The sequence below is a fragment of the Amblyraja radiata genome, chromosome 13 (genome assembly GCF_010909765.2).
Source record: "Amblyraja radiata isolate CabotCenter1 chromosome 13, sAmbRad1.1.pri, whole genome shotgun sequence".
Taxonomy (NCBI): domain Eukaryota; kingdom Metazoa; phylum Chordata; class Chondrichthyes; order Rajiformes; family Rajidae; genus Amblyraja; species Amblyraja radiata.
Genome location: NC_045968.1, coordinates 5312344 through 5330580, shown reverse-complemented (window position 1 = coordinate 5330580; position 18237 = coordinate 5312344). Strand labels below are relative to the sequence as shown.

General features: G+C 41.2%; 1 protein-coding gene across 2 annotated transcripts in view; it reads left to right on the top strand.

The window, feature by feature from the left end:
• pax3 (paired box 3) overlaps positions 1 to 18237 on the top strand; it is a 105780-nt gene that overhangs the window by 51957 nt on the left and 35586 nt on the right. For both annotated transcript variants that reach the window (XM_033031116.1, XM_033031117.1), the window contains exons 5-7: positions 198 to 397; positions 5605 to 5770; positions 11118 to 11332. In XM_033031116.1, coding sequence (XP_032887007.1) covers positions 198 to 397; positions 5605 to 5770; positions 11118 to 11332 — 581 coding nt within the window. The remainder of the gene's footprint in view (positions 1 to 197; positions 398 to 5604; positions 5771 to 11117; positions 11333 to 18237) is intronic.

The following is an 18237-nucleotide window of genomic DNA, read 5'->3' as shown; positions in this document are numbered from 1 at the left end:
TTAAAATAAGCTAAAAGTATGGAATGCACATTGGACTTTTCCAAGGCATGATATAAACGCTTAAGTCTTGTTTTTCACATACAATCATCTTTGAGGGGTGTATGCAGACAAGGAGAGATTGCTGCTATGAATTAACTGTGAAGATGCAGTTGCTCACTCCTGCATTGCCGATCATTGACTTAAAGCTCTTCCTACAGCAAATAATTCAGATGAAGCTTCAGACATTGACTCGGAACCAGACCTGCCTTTGAAACGGAAACAGCGGCGGAGTCGCACGACATTTACAGCAGAACAGTTGGAGGAATTGGAGAGAGCATTCGAAAGAACCCACTACCCGGACATCTACACTCGGGAGGAACTGGCGCAGAGAGCCAAGCTCACAGAAGCACGAGTGCAGGTAAGGGCATGGCCTGTTGATTCTATGCATTACCTTGTTAAACTCTGGTAACTTTTAAAAATTATATACCACCCAAAATTATTCAGGCTGCAATCAGTAAGTTGTACCTTGAGTGGTAAATCTAGTTTAGTCAATTTAGATCATTGCAGGAAACTGCAGAGGCTGGTAATTGCATCCTCTGGCAGCTTGTTCCATATACTCACCACATGTGAGAAAAAGTTGCCCCTCAGGTTCCTATTAAATTTCTCGCCTCTTGCCTTCAACCTGTGTACACATGGGCATTGTTGACCTCTTGTTTTAGATCTCTCTGTGTAAATCATTGTTAGATATGGGTGCAATGCCTGAAAACTGGCGTGTGTTTAATGTTGTGCTTCCATTTTAGAAGGGCTACAAAGATAACCTGGTAACTATACATCAGTAAGGCTCAATGGGTTGGAAGGGAACTGCAGATGCTGGTTTAAACCGAAGAGAGACACAAAATGCTGAAGTAACTCAGCGGGACAGGCAGCATCACTGGAGAGAAGGAAATGATGACGTTTCGGGTCGAGGGTCTGAAGAAGGGTCTCAACAAAAAACATCACCCATTCCTTCTCTCCAGAGATGCTGCCTGTCCCGTTGAGTTACTCCAGCATTTTGTGTCTATCATCAGTCAGGCTCATATATGTAGTGGGAGAGGATTCCGAGAAATAAGATATACAGTCTGTAGATTTTGGAACGGCAGGGGTTGATTAGGGATAGTCAGCATGTTTTGTGCATAGGTGATCATGTCCACTAGGTTTTTTGAGGAAGTAACCGAGGAAATTTGATGAGGACATGGCCATTGGCATAATGTATATGGACTTCAGTAAGGTCTTTGATAGTGTTCTGCATGATAGGCTGCTCTGGAAAGATGCCATCAAGCTAGAAAGAATGCAGAGAATATTTATGGGATTGTTGCCAGGATTCGAGGGCCTGAGCTCTAGGAAGCGGTTGAAAAGGCTAGGATGTTATTTCTAGGAGAGCCAGAGGCTTAGGGGGGATCTTATAGAGGTGTATAAAATCATCAGTGAAACAGATAGGGTGAATGCACAGTGTCTTTTTCCCAGGATAGTGGAATCAAGAATGGGGGGGGCATTGGTTAAGGGGAGAGGGGAAAGATTTTATAGGAACCAGAGGAGCAACTTATTTTCACACAGAGATCAATGGGTTTATGGAATGAAGTAGATGAGGCAAGTTCAATGATAACATTTAAAAGACATTTGGACAGTTACATGAATAGGGATGGTTTAGAGGGAAATGGACTAGGTGTGGGCAATGGGACCTGCTTGGATAAGGCATTTTAGTTGGCATGGGCATATTGGGCCAAGGGGCATGGTTCTGTGCTGAATGACTCTATGAATATGAAATAAAGGGCAGGAATTTTACAGTCATGTTATTGATAAATTGGGGAAAATGCATAATGAAAGAAAATGGAAGTTGGAATGTGGGCTTCAGAGTTTAATTTTAGTTTACTTTAGAGATAAAGTGCAGAAACAGACCCTTTGGCCCACCGACTCCATCCCGTCCACTTTCACATTAGGGACAACTTACAATTTTATCGAAACCAATGAACCCACAGACCTGTATGTCTTTGAAGAGTGAGAAGAAAATGGATGCGGGATGCTTCCAAGAGAGAGCTAGATATGGCTCTTAAAAATAGCAGTCAGGGGATATGGAGAGAAGGCAGGAACAGGGTACTGATTGGGGATGATCAGCCATGATCACATTGAATGGCGGTGCTGGCTCGAAGGGCCGAATGGCCTACTCCTGCACCTATTGTCTATTGTCTATTAAAGCCCACGCATTCACAGGGAGAACATCTAAACTCCATACAGACAGCACCCGTAGTCAGGACCGAATCCAGGTCTCTGGCGTGGTAAGGCAACGACTCTACCGTTGCGCTACTGTGCTGCCCCTTAGCTCATAAAGATACAAAAGGATAAATGGTGGTTTACGGCATGAGCAGAAGGGTCTGTTACTATTCTGTACACTATGAGCTGTGGGAGGGACGGCATTGGATGGAGTTACTCAGCAGAACAGGCAACAACTGGAGAGAAGGTAGACACAAAAAGCTGGAGCTACTCAGCGGGACAGGCAGCATCTCTGGAGAGAAGGAATGGGGGACATTTCGGGTCGAGACCCTTCTTCAGACTGGTTAGGGATAAGGGAAATGAGAGATATAGGTGATGATGTAGAGAGATAAAGGACAATGAATGAAAGATATGCAAAAAAGTAGAGATGATACAGGAAACTGGCCATTGTTAGCTGTTTGTTGGGTGAGAACGAGAAGCTGGTGTGACGGGTGGGGGAGGGATAGAGAAGGAATGGATAGAAGGAATGGGTGACGTTTTGACTATTCACAAGGTTTAAATTCCAGGTAAGAATACTACAGGGTACTCCCATTCTGACGTCTACCAATCCCAATGTTCTTATGGATAGGGCATCTATGTAAAGAATTGGCTACTTGGCTAAGTTATTAAAGGAATGCAGATGCCAATAATATCACAACATCATGTTTAAACTTCATCAAATGAAGAGACCTGGGTTAAATCCTGGCTACTGGTGCATGTCTGTGTGGAGTTTGCACGTTCTCCCTGTGGCCTGTGTGGGTTTTCTCCGAGAACTTTGGTTTCCTCCCACACTCCAAAGGCGTACAGGTTTGTAGGTTAATTGGCTTGGTCTCAATGTAAAACTTGTTCCTAGTGTAGGATAGTGTTAATGCGTGGGGCTCGCTGGTCGGTGTGGACTCGGTGGGCCGAAGGGCCTGTTCCCGTACTGTGTCTCTAAATTGAACTAAAGAGGAAGGGGGAATAAATCTCAGGGAAATAATTGAACAAATACTGGTTACCTCTCTACAATGAAACATTCCATGCTGTATGAGGGTACTTATCCAACATTACAGAAGATAGCTGGAAAACAGCAAAGCAACTGTAAGTTGTCTGCCATTCACCTTCAAGATTTCTATGCATACATATCGCTTCCAGAAGTCATAACGATAGGAGCAGAATTAGGCCATTCGGCCCATGAGGTCTACTCCACCATTCAATGATGGGTGATCTATCTCTCCCTCCTATCCCCATTCTCCTGCCTTCTCCCCATAACCCCTGACGCCCATACTAATCGAGTCAGGGAAGGATAAGTGAAGTGCAAGAACCAACACTCTCTAAGTACTTGCCTGCTGGTGAATGTAGAAGCCACGTTAATACAACAGCTGGCACAGTGTAGCTTTAACCCTGTGACTGCACTGCATTCCTCACAGTTTCATCTGGTCTCATGAGACCTATCATCTCTTATGTGGCTTGCTGTGATCTACTTCCCTGCTAAATTCCCCAGAACAACTAACATATGGATCTTTGACTAAAGCCAGCATGAATGACAGATTTAAGTCAATCATTGACTTCTTCACGACAGTTCAGTGTTGGGAATTTAACGTTTCTAAGACAGTAGGAATATGGAATCTGCTAACTTTTATTGAGTTATTTCTTGCAATAAATTTTAACATTTTTAAATGACAGTTATACTACCATCCTTTGCTCCTTTTAAACCCACACATAACATCTGTACATTAATAAAACCCCAGTGACAGTTAACTGCTGAGGAACCTCAACAGGTTGAATTGTGCACAGTTATCTTATATCCAGAAATAAATCGCAAGCTTCTTGTCATTTTAGAGAATACATTGCTCAAATAAAAAGTAGAATGAGACTGATTCGGAATGTATGTGGTGTTTGGATTAACACCTATACAGAAGTGAATCTACTTCAGTGAATGATGACTGAAGATGTTCACTCATCTGATGTTCCAGAACTCTAATGAGTTCTAACGAGTTTGAAGTCTTGTTTAGTTTAGTTTAGAGGTACAGCGCGGAAACATGCTTATTTGGCCCACCGGGTCCGCGCCGATCAACGATTCCCCCTATCGCAGCTCAACACTATCCTACACCCACTAGGGACAATTTTCACATTTACCAAGCCAGTTAACCTACAAACTTGTGGGTCTTTGGACTGTGGGAGGAAACCGAAGATCTCGGAGAAAACCCACGCAGGTCACGTGGAGAACGTGCAAACTCCGTACAGACTGCACCCGTACCCGTAGCCGGGATCGAACCCGGGTCTCCGGCGCTGCTTTCGCTGTAAGGCAGCAACTCTACCGCTGCGCCACCATGTGGCCCTTGCCGCCTTGCTGTGCCGTCTTGTCTTACCTTGCTCCATTCGACAAAAGGATCATTTACTGTAGCCGCAGTCCAGACTGAGAATTGTAATGTTCAGGTGGGCTGTTATGGGATACCACACCTTGCAGAAAACATTTGATTTATGCTGAAATGCCTCAGGAAAGTTTATTTATGTAGTTTATTTTTTAAAGCAGCTTTATTTCAGTAATGTTGATTGTTGCCAGGATAGCAGTAAATAATCCCACAATAAAATGTATTTTTAAATGGCGCATTATTAAAAATGGTATATCAATTTATCTAACTTCAAGTAACCCTTGCTTTCCCTCTCTCTCCATCCCTCCACCACCCTAGTTCTCTGACTAGTTTCACTGTCCTTCTGATTAAATTTACTGATTGTTTGCCTCCTTCTCACCTCCCCCTCAGCTAACAATTAACCATTCCACATTTACATTCTACAGTCTGAAGAAGGGTCTCGACCTGCAAAGTCACCCATTCCTCCTATCCAGAGATGCTGCCCGTCCCGCTGAGTTACTCCAGCATTTTGTGTCTGTCTACATTTCCATAGCATCGTCTGCTTTGATCTGTCATTTTCACACCTTCCCCTTCCATATTTCTGAAATCCTTCTCCCTGACTCTCAGTCTGAAGAAGGGTCTCGACCCGAGACGTCACCCGTTCCTTATTTCCAGAGATGCTGCCTGGCCCGCTGAGTTACTCCAGCATTTTGTGTCTATCTTCGGTGTATAACCAGCATCTGCAGTTCCTTCTTACAAATACATTTTGCTTGATCTGTCATTGAAGTAGTTGTCGGTTTCAATTCGCTTTTAATGTAATTCCAAATGCAATTGGTGTGCTGTAATGTTTTGCAATTGAATCTTCAGATTATTACTTTTGAACGTAAATTTTGGATGATGCCATTCATTCTCGTTTATTTTTCTTTACTGTTCATATCCTGATTGCAGCAAAAGTGATTCAATGCAATTAAAATTGTCCTGGCAGTGATCATGTTTCATTTATTAGGTTTGGTTCAGCAATCGTCGGGCCCGTTGGAGGAAGCAAGCTGGCGCCAACCAACTGCTGGCGTTCAACCACCTGATTCCTGGAGGGTTCCCGCCCACAGCAATGTCCTCCTTGTCTCCTTACCAGCTCTCGGATGCCAGCTACCCGCCCACATCCATACCACAGGGTAAAGCAAATCCTCATGTTTCAGCAAAGTCAATCTTTAATGCCTGCACTTTGACAAAGTATATCAATGCATATCAACGCATGATCTGGGAACCATTAGAAGCTAACTGTGCCCCAGAGTGAACGGAGGAACATTCAAATTGAAACAACATGTTAGAAGGGACTTAATAAGTACTTAGAAACATAAAAACATAGAAAATAGCTGCAGGAGTAGGCCATTCGGCCCTTCGAGCCTGCACCGCCATTCAATATGATCATGGCTGATCATCCAACTCAGTATCCTGTACCTGCCTTCTCTCCATAACCCCTGATCCCTTTAGCCACAAGGGCCACATCTAACTCCCTCTTAAATATAGCCAATGAACTGGCCTCAACTACCTTCTGTGGCAGAGAATTCCACAGATTCACCACTCTCTGTGTAAAAAATGATTTTCTCATCTCGGTCCTAAAAGACTTCCCTCTTATCCTTAAACTGTGACCCCTTGTTCTGGACTTCCCCAACATCGGGAATAATCTTCCTGCATCTAGCCTGCCCAACCCCTTAAGAATTTTGTAAGTTTCTATAAGATCCCCCCTCAATCTTCTAAATTCTAGCGAGTGTGTGTGTATTATGCCGAAGTATGACAAATTGAAGTGAAATTATGATGCGAACGATTTGCGATCTTAGGTCATGTTCGTAAGTGATAGAAGCAGAAATTAGGCCATTTGGCCCATTATTCCGCCATTTAATCATGGCTGATCTATCTTTCCCTCCTAACCCCATTCTCCTGCCAGACACCCATTTTTCTTCAGATTGGTTTCCTGATAGTTTCTTCGGATTGGGTTGGAGCCATTGTATCAAATGATGGATCCTCCTCGGGGACCAGCATGAAAAGAGTCGCCATTCTCAGGCGCTCTCTTGGTAAAACAACCAAAAATCTGCTTTCATGTAGTTTGGGAGAACAAAGAGTAGTGGTCCTCCAGTAGTGGTCCAAAAGAGACAGTCTATTGACCAAAGATAGACACAAAATGCTGGAGTAACTCAGCAGGACAGGCAGCATCTCTGGAGAGAAGGAATGGGTGACATTTTGGGTCGAGACCCTTCCAGACTCAAGAAGTCTGAAGAAGGGTCCCGACCTGAAACGTCACCCATTCCTTCTCTCCAGAGATGCTGCCTGTCCCGCTGAGTTACTCCAGCATTTTGTGTCTACCTTTGATGTAAACCAGCATCTGCAGTTCCTTTCTACACAGTCTATTAATCAGTCTGAAGAAGGGTTTCGGCCCGAAACGTTGCCTATTTCCTTCGCTCCATAGATGCTGCCTCACCCGAGTTTCTCCAGCACTTTTGTCTACCCTTTTAATCAGCTAGCTCCTTTGTTCCCAACTGACTCTGGCCAGAATGTGGTACGAGTGGCTTGTTTCTCAATCACCATTGCTCACTGGAGAAAGTAAGAACTTTGAGAGCATATGAGAGCTGGCTCGATCCCCCGTTAGAAGCTCCTGTGTGGTGCTAGGTCCTTCTGCAATTGTCATGGGCAAAACCAAATTTAAACTGTTGTCTCATTCTGCCCGAGCTGGTGTCAAATATTATGAATGTTTCTAATTTTTAATTTCAAACAATTAATCAATCTCGAAGCATTTGAAACATTTAAATATGCTCAAACAATTTAAAATATTGAAGTGAATGAATGATTACCTAATTGCCCAGTGGCCATGACACTCCACACTGGCTCCACAAGATCATGTCGATTCCACAACTTGGAGATTTAACACCTCATTATGCACACATTTTGCAGTGTCAGAGCCCATCTAAATTGAACTGAGTCACAAGTCACAAGTAGGACTGGCTATAGGTCAATTTGGGTTTTCTGTACTTTTATGAAAATCTCAGAGTTTCTTGATTCGAACGGGTGTTAAGGGTTATGGGGAGAAGGCAGGTAAATGGGATTAGGAGGCAGAGATCAGCCATGATTGAATGGTGGAGTGGTCTCGGTGGGCCGAATGGCCTAATTCTACTCCTATAACTTGTGAACTTGGGAGTTAGCCACAGCTTTAGGGCCCATTCATGGGGCCACACAGCAGAGAAATGTGCACTTTGGCCCACCATGTTCAAACCAACCTTTTTTCTCATTTACGCTAATCCTCATCTACGCTAAATCCGTAAACATCCATACCTTCGGAAGGCACAAAATGCCATCACACTATTAACTGTACATGTTCTACTTCTATTTAGCTTCTCACAATAGTTCCCCTTACACTTGTCAGGATTAAATTCCATCTGCCAGTGTTCTGATCAACTTTTCATTTGATCTACATGGATAATGCACACAGCTTCCTTCAATATCCAAGTCTAGTTTGGAGATACAGTGTGGATACAGGTCCTTTGGCCCATCAAGTCCGCGCCAACCAGCGACCATCCTTACACTAACACGTCCTACCCACACTGTGGACAATTTACAATTTTAACCAAAGTCAATTAACCTACAAACCGACACGTCTAGAGTGTGGGAGGAAACCGGAGCACCCGGAGAAATCCTTTGTGATCACGGGGAGAATGTACAAACTCCGCACAGCCAGCACCCGTAGTCTGGATTAAACTTGGGTCTCTGGCGCTGTAAGGCAGCAACTCTACCGCTGCACCACCGTGCCGCCCAAAAAGTATTTTTGATTTAAATGGTCCTGAATACAAAAGATGTGGCTGACACTACCATTTGGCATTGCCACGCAAGCCGAGTTTATCTCCCAACTTAATGCAAAGTTTTATGGGTTAGGTGTCCCCAGCTCCTGTTGTAAAGTGGCTGTTCTGCAAAATGACCCCCCTGTATCACAAAGTTTTTCATTTGTCTCGATCTCTGCGTCTACAAGGCTTCTCAGCGTGAATCTTAAATGCATTTTGAAGTTTCTGCTGTAGTCATTTCTTCCGGATATTTCATGCCATCGAAAGAACCTTTAGTTACGATAAATAGCTATCAAGCAACTTTAGTGTGCACACGCAAGCATTCCTCCATGAATGAGTTGGCACCAGAATATGGAACACTTGCCATTATGAAACCCAGTGTCTCTTTCAATTACTTCCAGTTTAAGTAACGTTAGGAAGAATAAAATATGCCCTTTACATTGCTGCACTGATGTAACTCCTGTAAACTCTGCACCAAAATCATAAACTTGCTTCTTCAAGAATCTCACTAAGTCAAACTCACAGGTGAAATTAGTCCCTGCTCGTGCTTATTAAATTTTACCTCTCTTCAGTACCAGTATAGCATTTGCCCAGTCTGCCCATCTTAAATAAGTTCACAAGTTATAGGAGTAGAATTAAGCCCATCGAGTCTACTCCGCCATTTATGCCTACTAATCCCATTTTCCTGCCTTCTCCCCATAACTATTGACACCCGTTCTAATCAATAATTTGTCTATCTCTGCCTTGAAAATATCCACTGATGGCCTCCACAGCCCTCTGTGGCAATGAGTTCCACAGATTTACTAGCCTCTGACTAAAGAAGTTCCTCCTCACCTCCATTCTAAAAGAGCGCCCTTTAATTGTGAGGCTGTGACCTCTGGTCCTAGACTATCCCACCAGTGGAACCATCCTCTCTACATCCACTCTATCTATGCCTTTCATTATTCTGTAAGTTGCAATGAGGTCCCCCCTCAACCTTCTAAACTCTAGCGAGCATCGGCCCAGTGCTGTCGAATGCTCATCATATGCTAACTCACTCATTCCTGGAATCAGTCTTGCAAACCTCCTCTGGACCCTCTCTAGAGCCAGCGCATCCTTCCTCAGATATGGGGCCCAAATTTGCTTACAGCGTGAGAGGGGTGAGTAGGATGAGGGTTGATGGCAATGGGGCATAAAATCGCTCATGGACTGAGCGCTGTGAATGAAGGTAAATCAGCAGATTAAATTTTTTAACACTCTTGCAGTTTTCATTTTCACTCACCAAAGACCTACATGAGATACCCTGTTAAAAGCAAATCAGTTCAAAGGATCTGCATTAATTGAGAGCCAAGTTCCATGCAATCAGCACACAACAAAAACGTTTGTTTCAATATTTGGGGCAAGATTTGACACCAGTTCGAACGTTGAAAGCAATTAGCGTAACTATACTTTGAACGAAGCAGTTCCTAAATCGAAAGAAACGTTGGCAAAATAGTGGAAAAGAATAGAATCTTTAAAATCATAGAAACGTAGAAACATAGAAAATAGGTGCAGGAGGAGGCCATTCGGCCCTTCGAGCCAGCACCGCCATTCATTGTGATCATGGCAGATCGTCCCCTATCAATAACCCGTGCCTGCCTTCTCCCCACATCCCTTGGCTCCACTAGCCCCTAGAGCTCTATCTAACTCTCTCTTAAATCCATCCCGTGCCTGCCTTCTCCCCACATCCCTTGGCTCCACTAGCCCCTAGAGCTCTATCTAACTCTCTCTTAAATCCATCCAGTGATCATCAGGCAATAATTATTCTTGCACCTGTATGGTTGCTTAAAGTTCAATATTATAGTGCGTTAGAAAGAAATGTCAGACTTATTTGAAAATACAGATGAATACAGTTCAGTCACTATGTGAAGATTTTGCTGTGTTTTAAAAGGCAATGATAGATTTAGTAATCATTGTGCTGTTATACTGTTTGTGTGCACGTGCTTTTTCCCCCAATATGTTTTAGAATAAAATATCATTAGCACAATGTTACCCTTCGGAAATGATCATTGACACCGTGGTTAGCTTTTCGATAATATGTATTTATTGTTTAAATGTCATGCATTTGATTTGATAAATGAAAGATAGCAATCATTTTGAGAAGTCAATGTCTTCAATAAAAAAGCATTTGGGATTTTTTTTTGCCATGAAGACTTATCAAAAGACCACAGAATATCTTTTGCATGAGCCATCATTATAGAGGGAACACAAGGAAGATTAGGGTGTGGAAAAAGGCACCTTCAAATCAGGTAATTCCTGGTTAACTGGTGACTGATCACAGGATAAGTGGGGTAAGGGTGGTAGTTGGTTGTTCTTCATCAGATGTTTATAGTCTATAAATTGTGGCCCTATTTAAAGAGACATCGCGCCAGGACTATCGATTCTCATTATTATTATTTTTTTTTCTACAAACAGTTTAAGTAGGATATACAGCGGTAAATGTTGCTGTACATTATAATGTTTTGAACGTGAAGAAGGATTCTTTTTCTTGAAGACACTGTTTCTCCGAACCACAATGTTTTGACTTCTAAAACAAGAGAGTAACAATTGCGGGAAAAAAAGTGCCCTATAAGCCACCAGGCACACGAGTTTGTCGCCTCTTAGACCTAGAATGGCAGATTTCCGACGAAGGTGATGTGGCATTAATATACAATACATGTTATTGTGCTTTCAGCAATCTCAGATCCAAGCAACACAGTTCACAGGCCACAGCCTCTGCCTCCGACATCAGTTCACCAGAACAGCCTCCCTTCTACTCCAGACAGCAGTTCAGCTTATTGCTTATCCACCAGCAGGCATGGATTTTCAGGGTACACAGACAGCTTTATGTCTCCAGCAGGGTCTACCAATCCCATGAACCCGACGGTTAGCAACGGCCTCTCGCCTCAGGTCAGTTTTGTGATTCAGAACAGACTGTCTACTGTATACGTGAACCAAACAGTTTACAACCCAAGGCTAAACTAAAGAAAGATTTCTAAATTTAAGTCATTCCCCGAATCTGTTTTGTGCGGTTCATGTGACTGTGTGCATGTTTCTGCCCAGTCAGTATTCAAGTACTTGCTATTCTTGACATGTTGTAAGACAAACTTTTCACTGTCTTCTTTTGGAATAGTCAGACAAGTGGATAAATGTTGAGAACACAATCTGAAGAATAGTTGCAAAGAATTAATGGGAGGACTCATTAAAAAACCCCATTTGTAATGTAATTCAAACCAAATCAGCCTTCCAAGATGATTTTCAGTGAATGCTTAAAAAAAATTGTGTAGTTGATTAAAGTGGATTACCTTTCAAGTCAATAACCTGATTCTATCAGTTGTTTAAAGTACATGTTTTGTTTTGCATTTTTAAAAATCGTTCTTCTATAATTTCAATCGAGGCAGATACATAAAGTGATTTAACAAGGCTATTCAGTCCTAGTTGGGGATTCCTTGAAGAACTACTTAATAAATTAAGGCAAGCAAATCTACAATAATAATTATTCATTAAAATATAACTTTTTTGATGAAACTTTCGCCTTGAAATATGCTAGTCGAATAAATGAGAACTGGCCAAATCAATTCATCCTTATTGATTTACATATTTTGTTTCTTAATGTTAGTGTTAAATCACTTTATAAACCTAGCGTAGTGTTTATGTTAGTAACTGCCTCAAATGAAATAATGGAAGTAGATGCAATATGACTCAATTTTGGTTTAAAACATTAAAGCTCCAATATCATAAAGTAACTTCTCTGGAAAACATCCATAATTGTACAACTATGAAGTCAGTAAATTATTTTCCGAGAAGAAATTAATTGTAGTTAGTGTTATAAGAGACTTGAACAGACAAAGTTAGTCTGCACTGCACCATAGGCATAAATGATTGTTGAATCATGTAGACTCAAGGCTCAGTTAATAGAGCATCTCAAGCTAATGTACTACCTTTGGCTAATATCACCCACACTCAATATTGCCCCATTAAACTTTTAAAATGTATTACCAGCTGGTGGAAAGTCGACATTATCATTTTATTAAAATATACTGTCTGCATTTATTAGTATAAGTTGGACACAGGTGTCATCTGATATGTACATCAGTTAATTCTTAATATAGGTCACAAGGGACTGGAACGTGTAATTAAAAGTGAGTCATTTCAGAGCGAGGAGATAGTGCGCTAAAGGTGTGATTCTCTTGAAAAGCATTTATAAATTGAAGAACAGAAGAAAGCGCGAAATGACATAGATGAAAAGTGAAAAGACAATTATAGCCAATTACACAGCAATCATTGGCTACTGCCATTGCTTGAACAGTAAGGAACATTTTAATAGGCAGAAAATGAGATTCTAATGGCACAAAGGGGGGGCAAATTGACTGCTTGCATCTGCGGCTTTTAATTCTTTACTTAACGTGCAGTTTGAATTGTGCGATGTTTTTTCTGCTTGCTGCAGTACGCTGATAACTCCCACATCCAACAGTTCAGAGTATTGTAGAAACTAGAAAGTGAGAATAAACAAATTCCCCCTTTGGGCAAATAGGACCCGGCCTAGTTTCTTTCAGTGAAAGCACAAAATTAATTGATATCCTAATCAATTTCTTCTGGAAAGTGGGAGCGAAGCGGCTTCAAACACATTGCAAAGCAGTGCAATTGCAAATTCTAAATGCCTTGTGTTCAAAACAGTCAAGAGGCACTGAATATCATCAGCTCATTTATTTGTTTTGCTCTCATGACTGTCTGAACCTCTCTGCGATGAATATGTTATTGCAATGGAGATGCTTTGCTAATGTAATTTAAGTTATGACATGAAGATCAGCTTGCTGGTGAAATAATGGCAGTAATGCTCTATTTTGTGCTATCGTCTTTTATTTGAGCTAAGGGTGCAGTTGGAATGTTGAATAGTAATTCTTTATGAAATATGTACAATTTATAACATTGTGAAATCGTAATGTGATCGTAAAGGTATATAAAACCATAGACTACCAGAACAGAAGAAATCTATCCTGCCCTTCAATTCAGACTCATAGAGATTGAAGAAGGGTCCTGACCCAAAACGTCAATTGGCCATATAAATATAAATAAATACTCCTTGATAAAATTAGAATTTAGTTGGCTATGATTACTGTTATGCCTTCATTGACTGAAATTCTGAATCTGAAAAAATAGAATATTTTTTCCTATCCAATCAAATCCTTTTAGGATTCAATCGCTGAACAGTTTGGACTTGAGAGATACAGCGTGGACACAGGTTCTTTGACCAATCGAGTCTGCACCAAGTTGATGCCTTACAGCATCAGAGACCCGGGTTCAATCCTGACTGTGGTATGAAACTGTGAAATCGCACACAGTCACAGGGAGAACGTACAAACTCTGTACAGACTGGACCCATAGTCAGGATTGAACCCGGGTCTCTGGCGCTGTAAGGCAGCAACTCTACCGCTGCGGCACCGTGTCACCCCCAGCTTCTCAATCTTCTATGTTGAATGAAATGCAAGTCAGGTTTTTAAAACTGTCTATCATATATCTAACCTTGCATGCCACGGAATAATTCCATAAAATCTACACTGCACTCCCTGTCAGGGTAATACGTCTTTTCCCGAGGTACAATGGGCAGAAAAGAATGCAGTTCTCCAGATGAAGTCTGATCAGCATTGTGTAAAGCTGTAGCATAATGCCCCTGTCCCACTTAGGAAACCTGAACGGAAACCTTTGGAGACTTTGCACCCCACCCAAGGTTTCCGTGCTGTTCCCGGAGGTTCCCGGAGGTTTTTGTCAGTCTCCCTACCTGCTTCCACTACCTGCAACCTCCGGCAACCACCTGCAACCTCCGGGAACCGCACGGAAACCTTGGGTGGGGCGCAAAGTCTCCAGAGGTTTCCATTCAGGTTTCCTAAGTGGGACAGGGGCATAAGGGTGGCATGGTGATGCAGATGTAGAGCTGCTGCCTCACAGTGCCAGAGACCCAGATTCAATCCTGACCTTGGGTGCTGCCTGTGTGGAGTTTACATGTTCTCCCTGTGACTGTGTGTGTTTCCTCTGGTTGCTCCGGTTTCCTCCCACACCCCAAACTTGTGCGGGTTTGCAAGTTAATTGGCCTCTTGAAGTTGCCCCTAGTGTGTGGAGAGTGGATAAGAAAGTAGGATAACATAGAACTGGTGATCGATGGTCGGCATGGACTCAGTGGGCTGAAGGGCCTGTTTCCATGCTGTATAATCATTGGCATTGAAGTAAATTAAACACTGTTATAACTTCTGTTACCTTGTATAACCCAACAATGAAAGTGAAAGACTCAAAGTCCTCCAAATATTCAGTAGAATATTGATCTGAAACATCATTCTTCTTTCTCCAGCTATGCTACATGACCTGTTGAGTATTTTCACAATTCCCTGTTCTACAATATTTTTCCAGCATCTGCAGTATTTTACTTTTTGATTCATCAAATAAACTTTGCTTATGCAGCCCCAATTACTACATCTGTCTTCATGGGGTTCACTCAATATTTGTAAGAAAGCAATGTTCAGCTTATTTAGACCCTCCGAACATTCAAATAACTGAAATTGCTAACCAAATGAAGGCAAATTGACAACCAACATTAGATTCTCCAATTTTAGATGCCCCCTCTCGGCCTTTTGAGCCCCCTCTCTTCCCTGTGTCTTCCAACACCCACCTGCTGTAAGGCAGCAACTCTACCTGCTGCGCCATTGTGCCAACCTTCCAGCTTTCTTCTCCCTCCCCCCCCTCCCCCCCCGGCCACAATAAGTCTGGAGATGGGTCCTGACCCGAAACGTCACCTGTCCATGTTACGCAGAGATGCCGACTGACCTGCTGAGTTACTGCAGCACTATATCATCCACACAAGGAATTAAAACATGTGAATTGCAATTACATTCCAACTTCATGTTTTGCCTTTTGACTCAATAATCTGTTTCATGGTGAGCCATCATATGTTAGACAGTTCAAATTTGGGTGACCCTGCATCTGACAAATGTCCTGACCTCATGTCATTTCATTTCAAAAGGATCCCATAATCATCACAACCACCGCTGCAGACTCAGATCGAAAAAAGATCTGTGAACTAGCTGCTCCTTCAAACCTACTAATCACATAAAGAGTACAGGAACATATAAAGGAGGCAAAGCCATTTCCCGCATTACCTCTGGGTTAAAACATAAGCATCCATAAACAACTCTCTATTCAAAATTTTAGTCACAACTTCTATATTCAGAGCCAATGGGTCCCAGTGTGTTTAGAGTTGGTGTATAAACAAAGAAAGAAATTATTTGCAGTGGCACATCTGCAGATGCTATCAACCAGTGTTCTGTTTAAAGGTGGCAGGTTGAAAGTCTCTGATCTGTTTTCATCTGGCAGCTTCTGAGGGAGCTCTTCTGCTTTTTATGGCCGTGAGCTTTAAGAGACAGGAAGGATGAGTTGAACCAAGGCTGTTTTATCATCACTGACTCATGGGACAAATATGGTACATAAATTTTGTGACCAGAGTAGGCCCCATTCTTCATTTTAAACATGTCGTCTACATGAATTTGTAACTTATATATATACATATATATATATTTTAAGTGTAGTTCCCTCTCCCCCTCCAAAAAAAATGACCAGGCATTATTGAACAAATAAATAATTTCCTTCACATATGATTTAAAATTAACTAGATATTCCTAATGCTCTTTTTAAATACTTTTCCACATTTGGTACTTTCGAAAGTCCCTACACTTTAAAGTCTTTGTGAAAATCATCTACTTAGATTATGCTGAAATTATGCTGCCATAGTGTTCCTGGGTTTTCAAAGTTAGTTTTACTTCTGAATATGATTTTACATAGAGATTTTTCTTCATTGAAAGTAAGATAAGTAGTTGTAAAAGTGTATATGACGCTGTGGTATCATATAACTCTTTGATCAGAATCCTCTTCTGGTATGTAATCCATCGTTCAGTTTTATTACTGTATGGATTAAATAGCTTTTACTGTTTTTGAAACCATGAAGGAACCTGAAATTTATGTCTACATTGGTGTGGGAACTAAGTGCCCTTTAACTTCTAGGCAGCAATATTATAGGTAATAAGATCTAGCCCAACTCCATGTGATACAAGGCGAATCATGAGCAAGTTACAAAGCTCGCACAGTATCTAGGCATTCAGATCATGTCATAAACCCCAAGGCTGAAGCTGCAACAATACATGTGGATCATCTGTAATTCAAAGTTATGCTAATCTCTATAATTTGTGTCCTAGGCATCTTTACAATATTTAAAAAAAATAGAATTTTGTTTTAAAAAACGCACTTTATTTTCTACTTACCAGAACCTCAGATACATCATTAGCTCCATTATGTTGCATTGTTTATGACTTTTAATATTTAAAAAAAAAGTTAAATCGCTTCTTTGTATTCCATCCCTGACTAACGTACTTTTTGTGCAGCTTCCAAAGACAGCCTTCTTGAGAGTGTCATGTGAATGCCGTTTTTATGTGTGAAAGGTTAAGACTCTCAATGGCTTAGAGTCCCTCCAGTTTGTTGCTGCTGATGTATGCCTTATGATCTGTGAAGTGAATGAATGCATATTTCAAGCTATTGTAGTAAATATATGATAACATATGAGACCAAAATGCAATACTTGGTGAAATATTTTTTTTTCTTGTGGTAGTGATCCCCAATCACATAATTAATTTTCTAGATCATGCTACAAATTTAATGCATTAGGGAAGTACAAATTCTTTCTATAAATCAGAAAAAGAAAGCTAGACATTTCCTACCAGGTTTTTTTTATGACTTGATAACTTGGCTTCATTCCAACGTCATGAGCTGGGAATGTTCCTGAAACAAATCTTCACCAATCATTCCGTAATTGATCGCAAGATGTGCTTATTGAGATTACAGTGCAGACATTACCCATGAAGGGCAGGGTTACTTTAGATATAACTGCATTTTATCAACTAAGTACCAAAGACAGACAAGATTATCTTGAATAACTTCAGAGGGTTTTAGCTGGGACATTAAAATGAATCTGACACCTTACAGTAATGAAAAGCCCCTTATGATTGGCAGGTGATTATTCAAACCATCCTGTGATTATTTTTTGCCTATGTTTTTTTTTCTCATCCAACAACATTGTATCTTTTAGGTTTTCCAAAGGTGCGAAAGAAAACTTGCCTCATTATGGCATTTTGCTTTGAAGCATTAACTTGTTAAGTGTCTCTTTGTCACCTGATTTTCTCCTTGAGACAATCTAGTTGCCAGTTCCCCCCAAAAAATTACCAGGTTACCCATTTCCCTCCTTTTACAGCTGCCATTCATTTTACACAAAGAAAAATGTATTAAACAACACTAAAAAAATTCAATGAGGTAAGCTCAGAAAATCGCAGTGGAAGAGAATGCTGAGGAATATTACTGTAAAATGGACGCTTTGATTGCTGCATTTTGATTTCAAAGGCAATTTTTTTTTCAGTTGGTAGAGACAGAATTTTCATCCATGCTATGGAGAATTCCTTCGTATTTTGTTTTATGTAAACATTCTGTACATTTCATTTGCAGATGTAACATCGTTTCTGATTTCTTTTGATCAAATTGCTTGTTCCAGGTATCGGGCCCCGGCAAGTCCAATTTTTCACATCTAATTGAGTAATGATCTAATTGAGACTCAAACAACTATTTCATGCAATTTAGTTCTAATTTACATCTAATTTAGCCATATTTTCGCGGGCAAGGCAGGAAATCACAGAGGTCTGAAATATAACATTTGGACAAGATGCAGCAGGGACTGAATTTGCACAGTAACTGCCAAACTGGAAACATTACGGAATTGATAGGTTTAA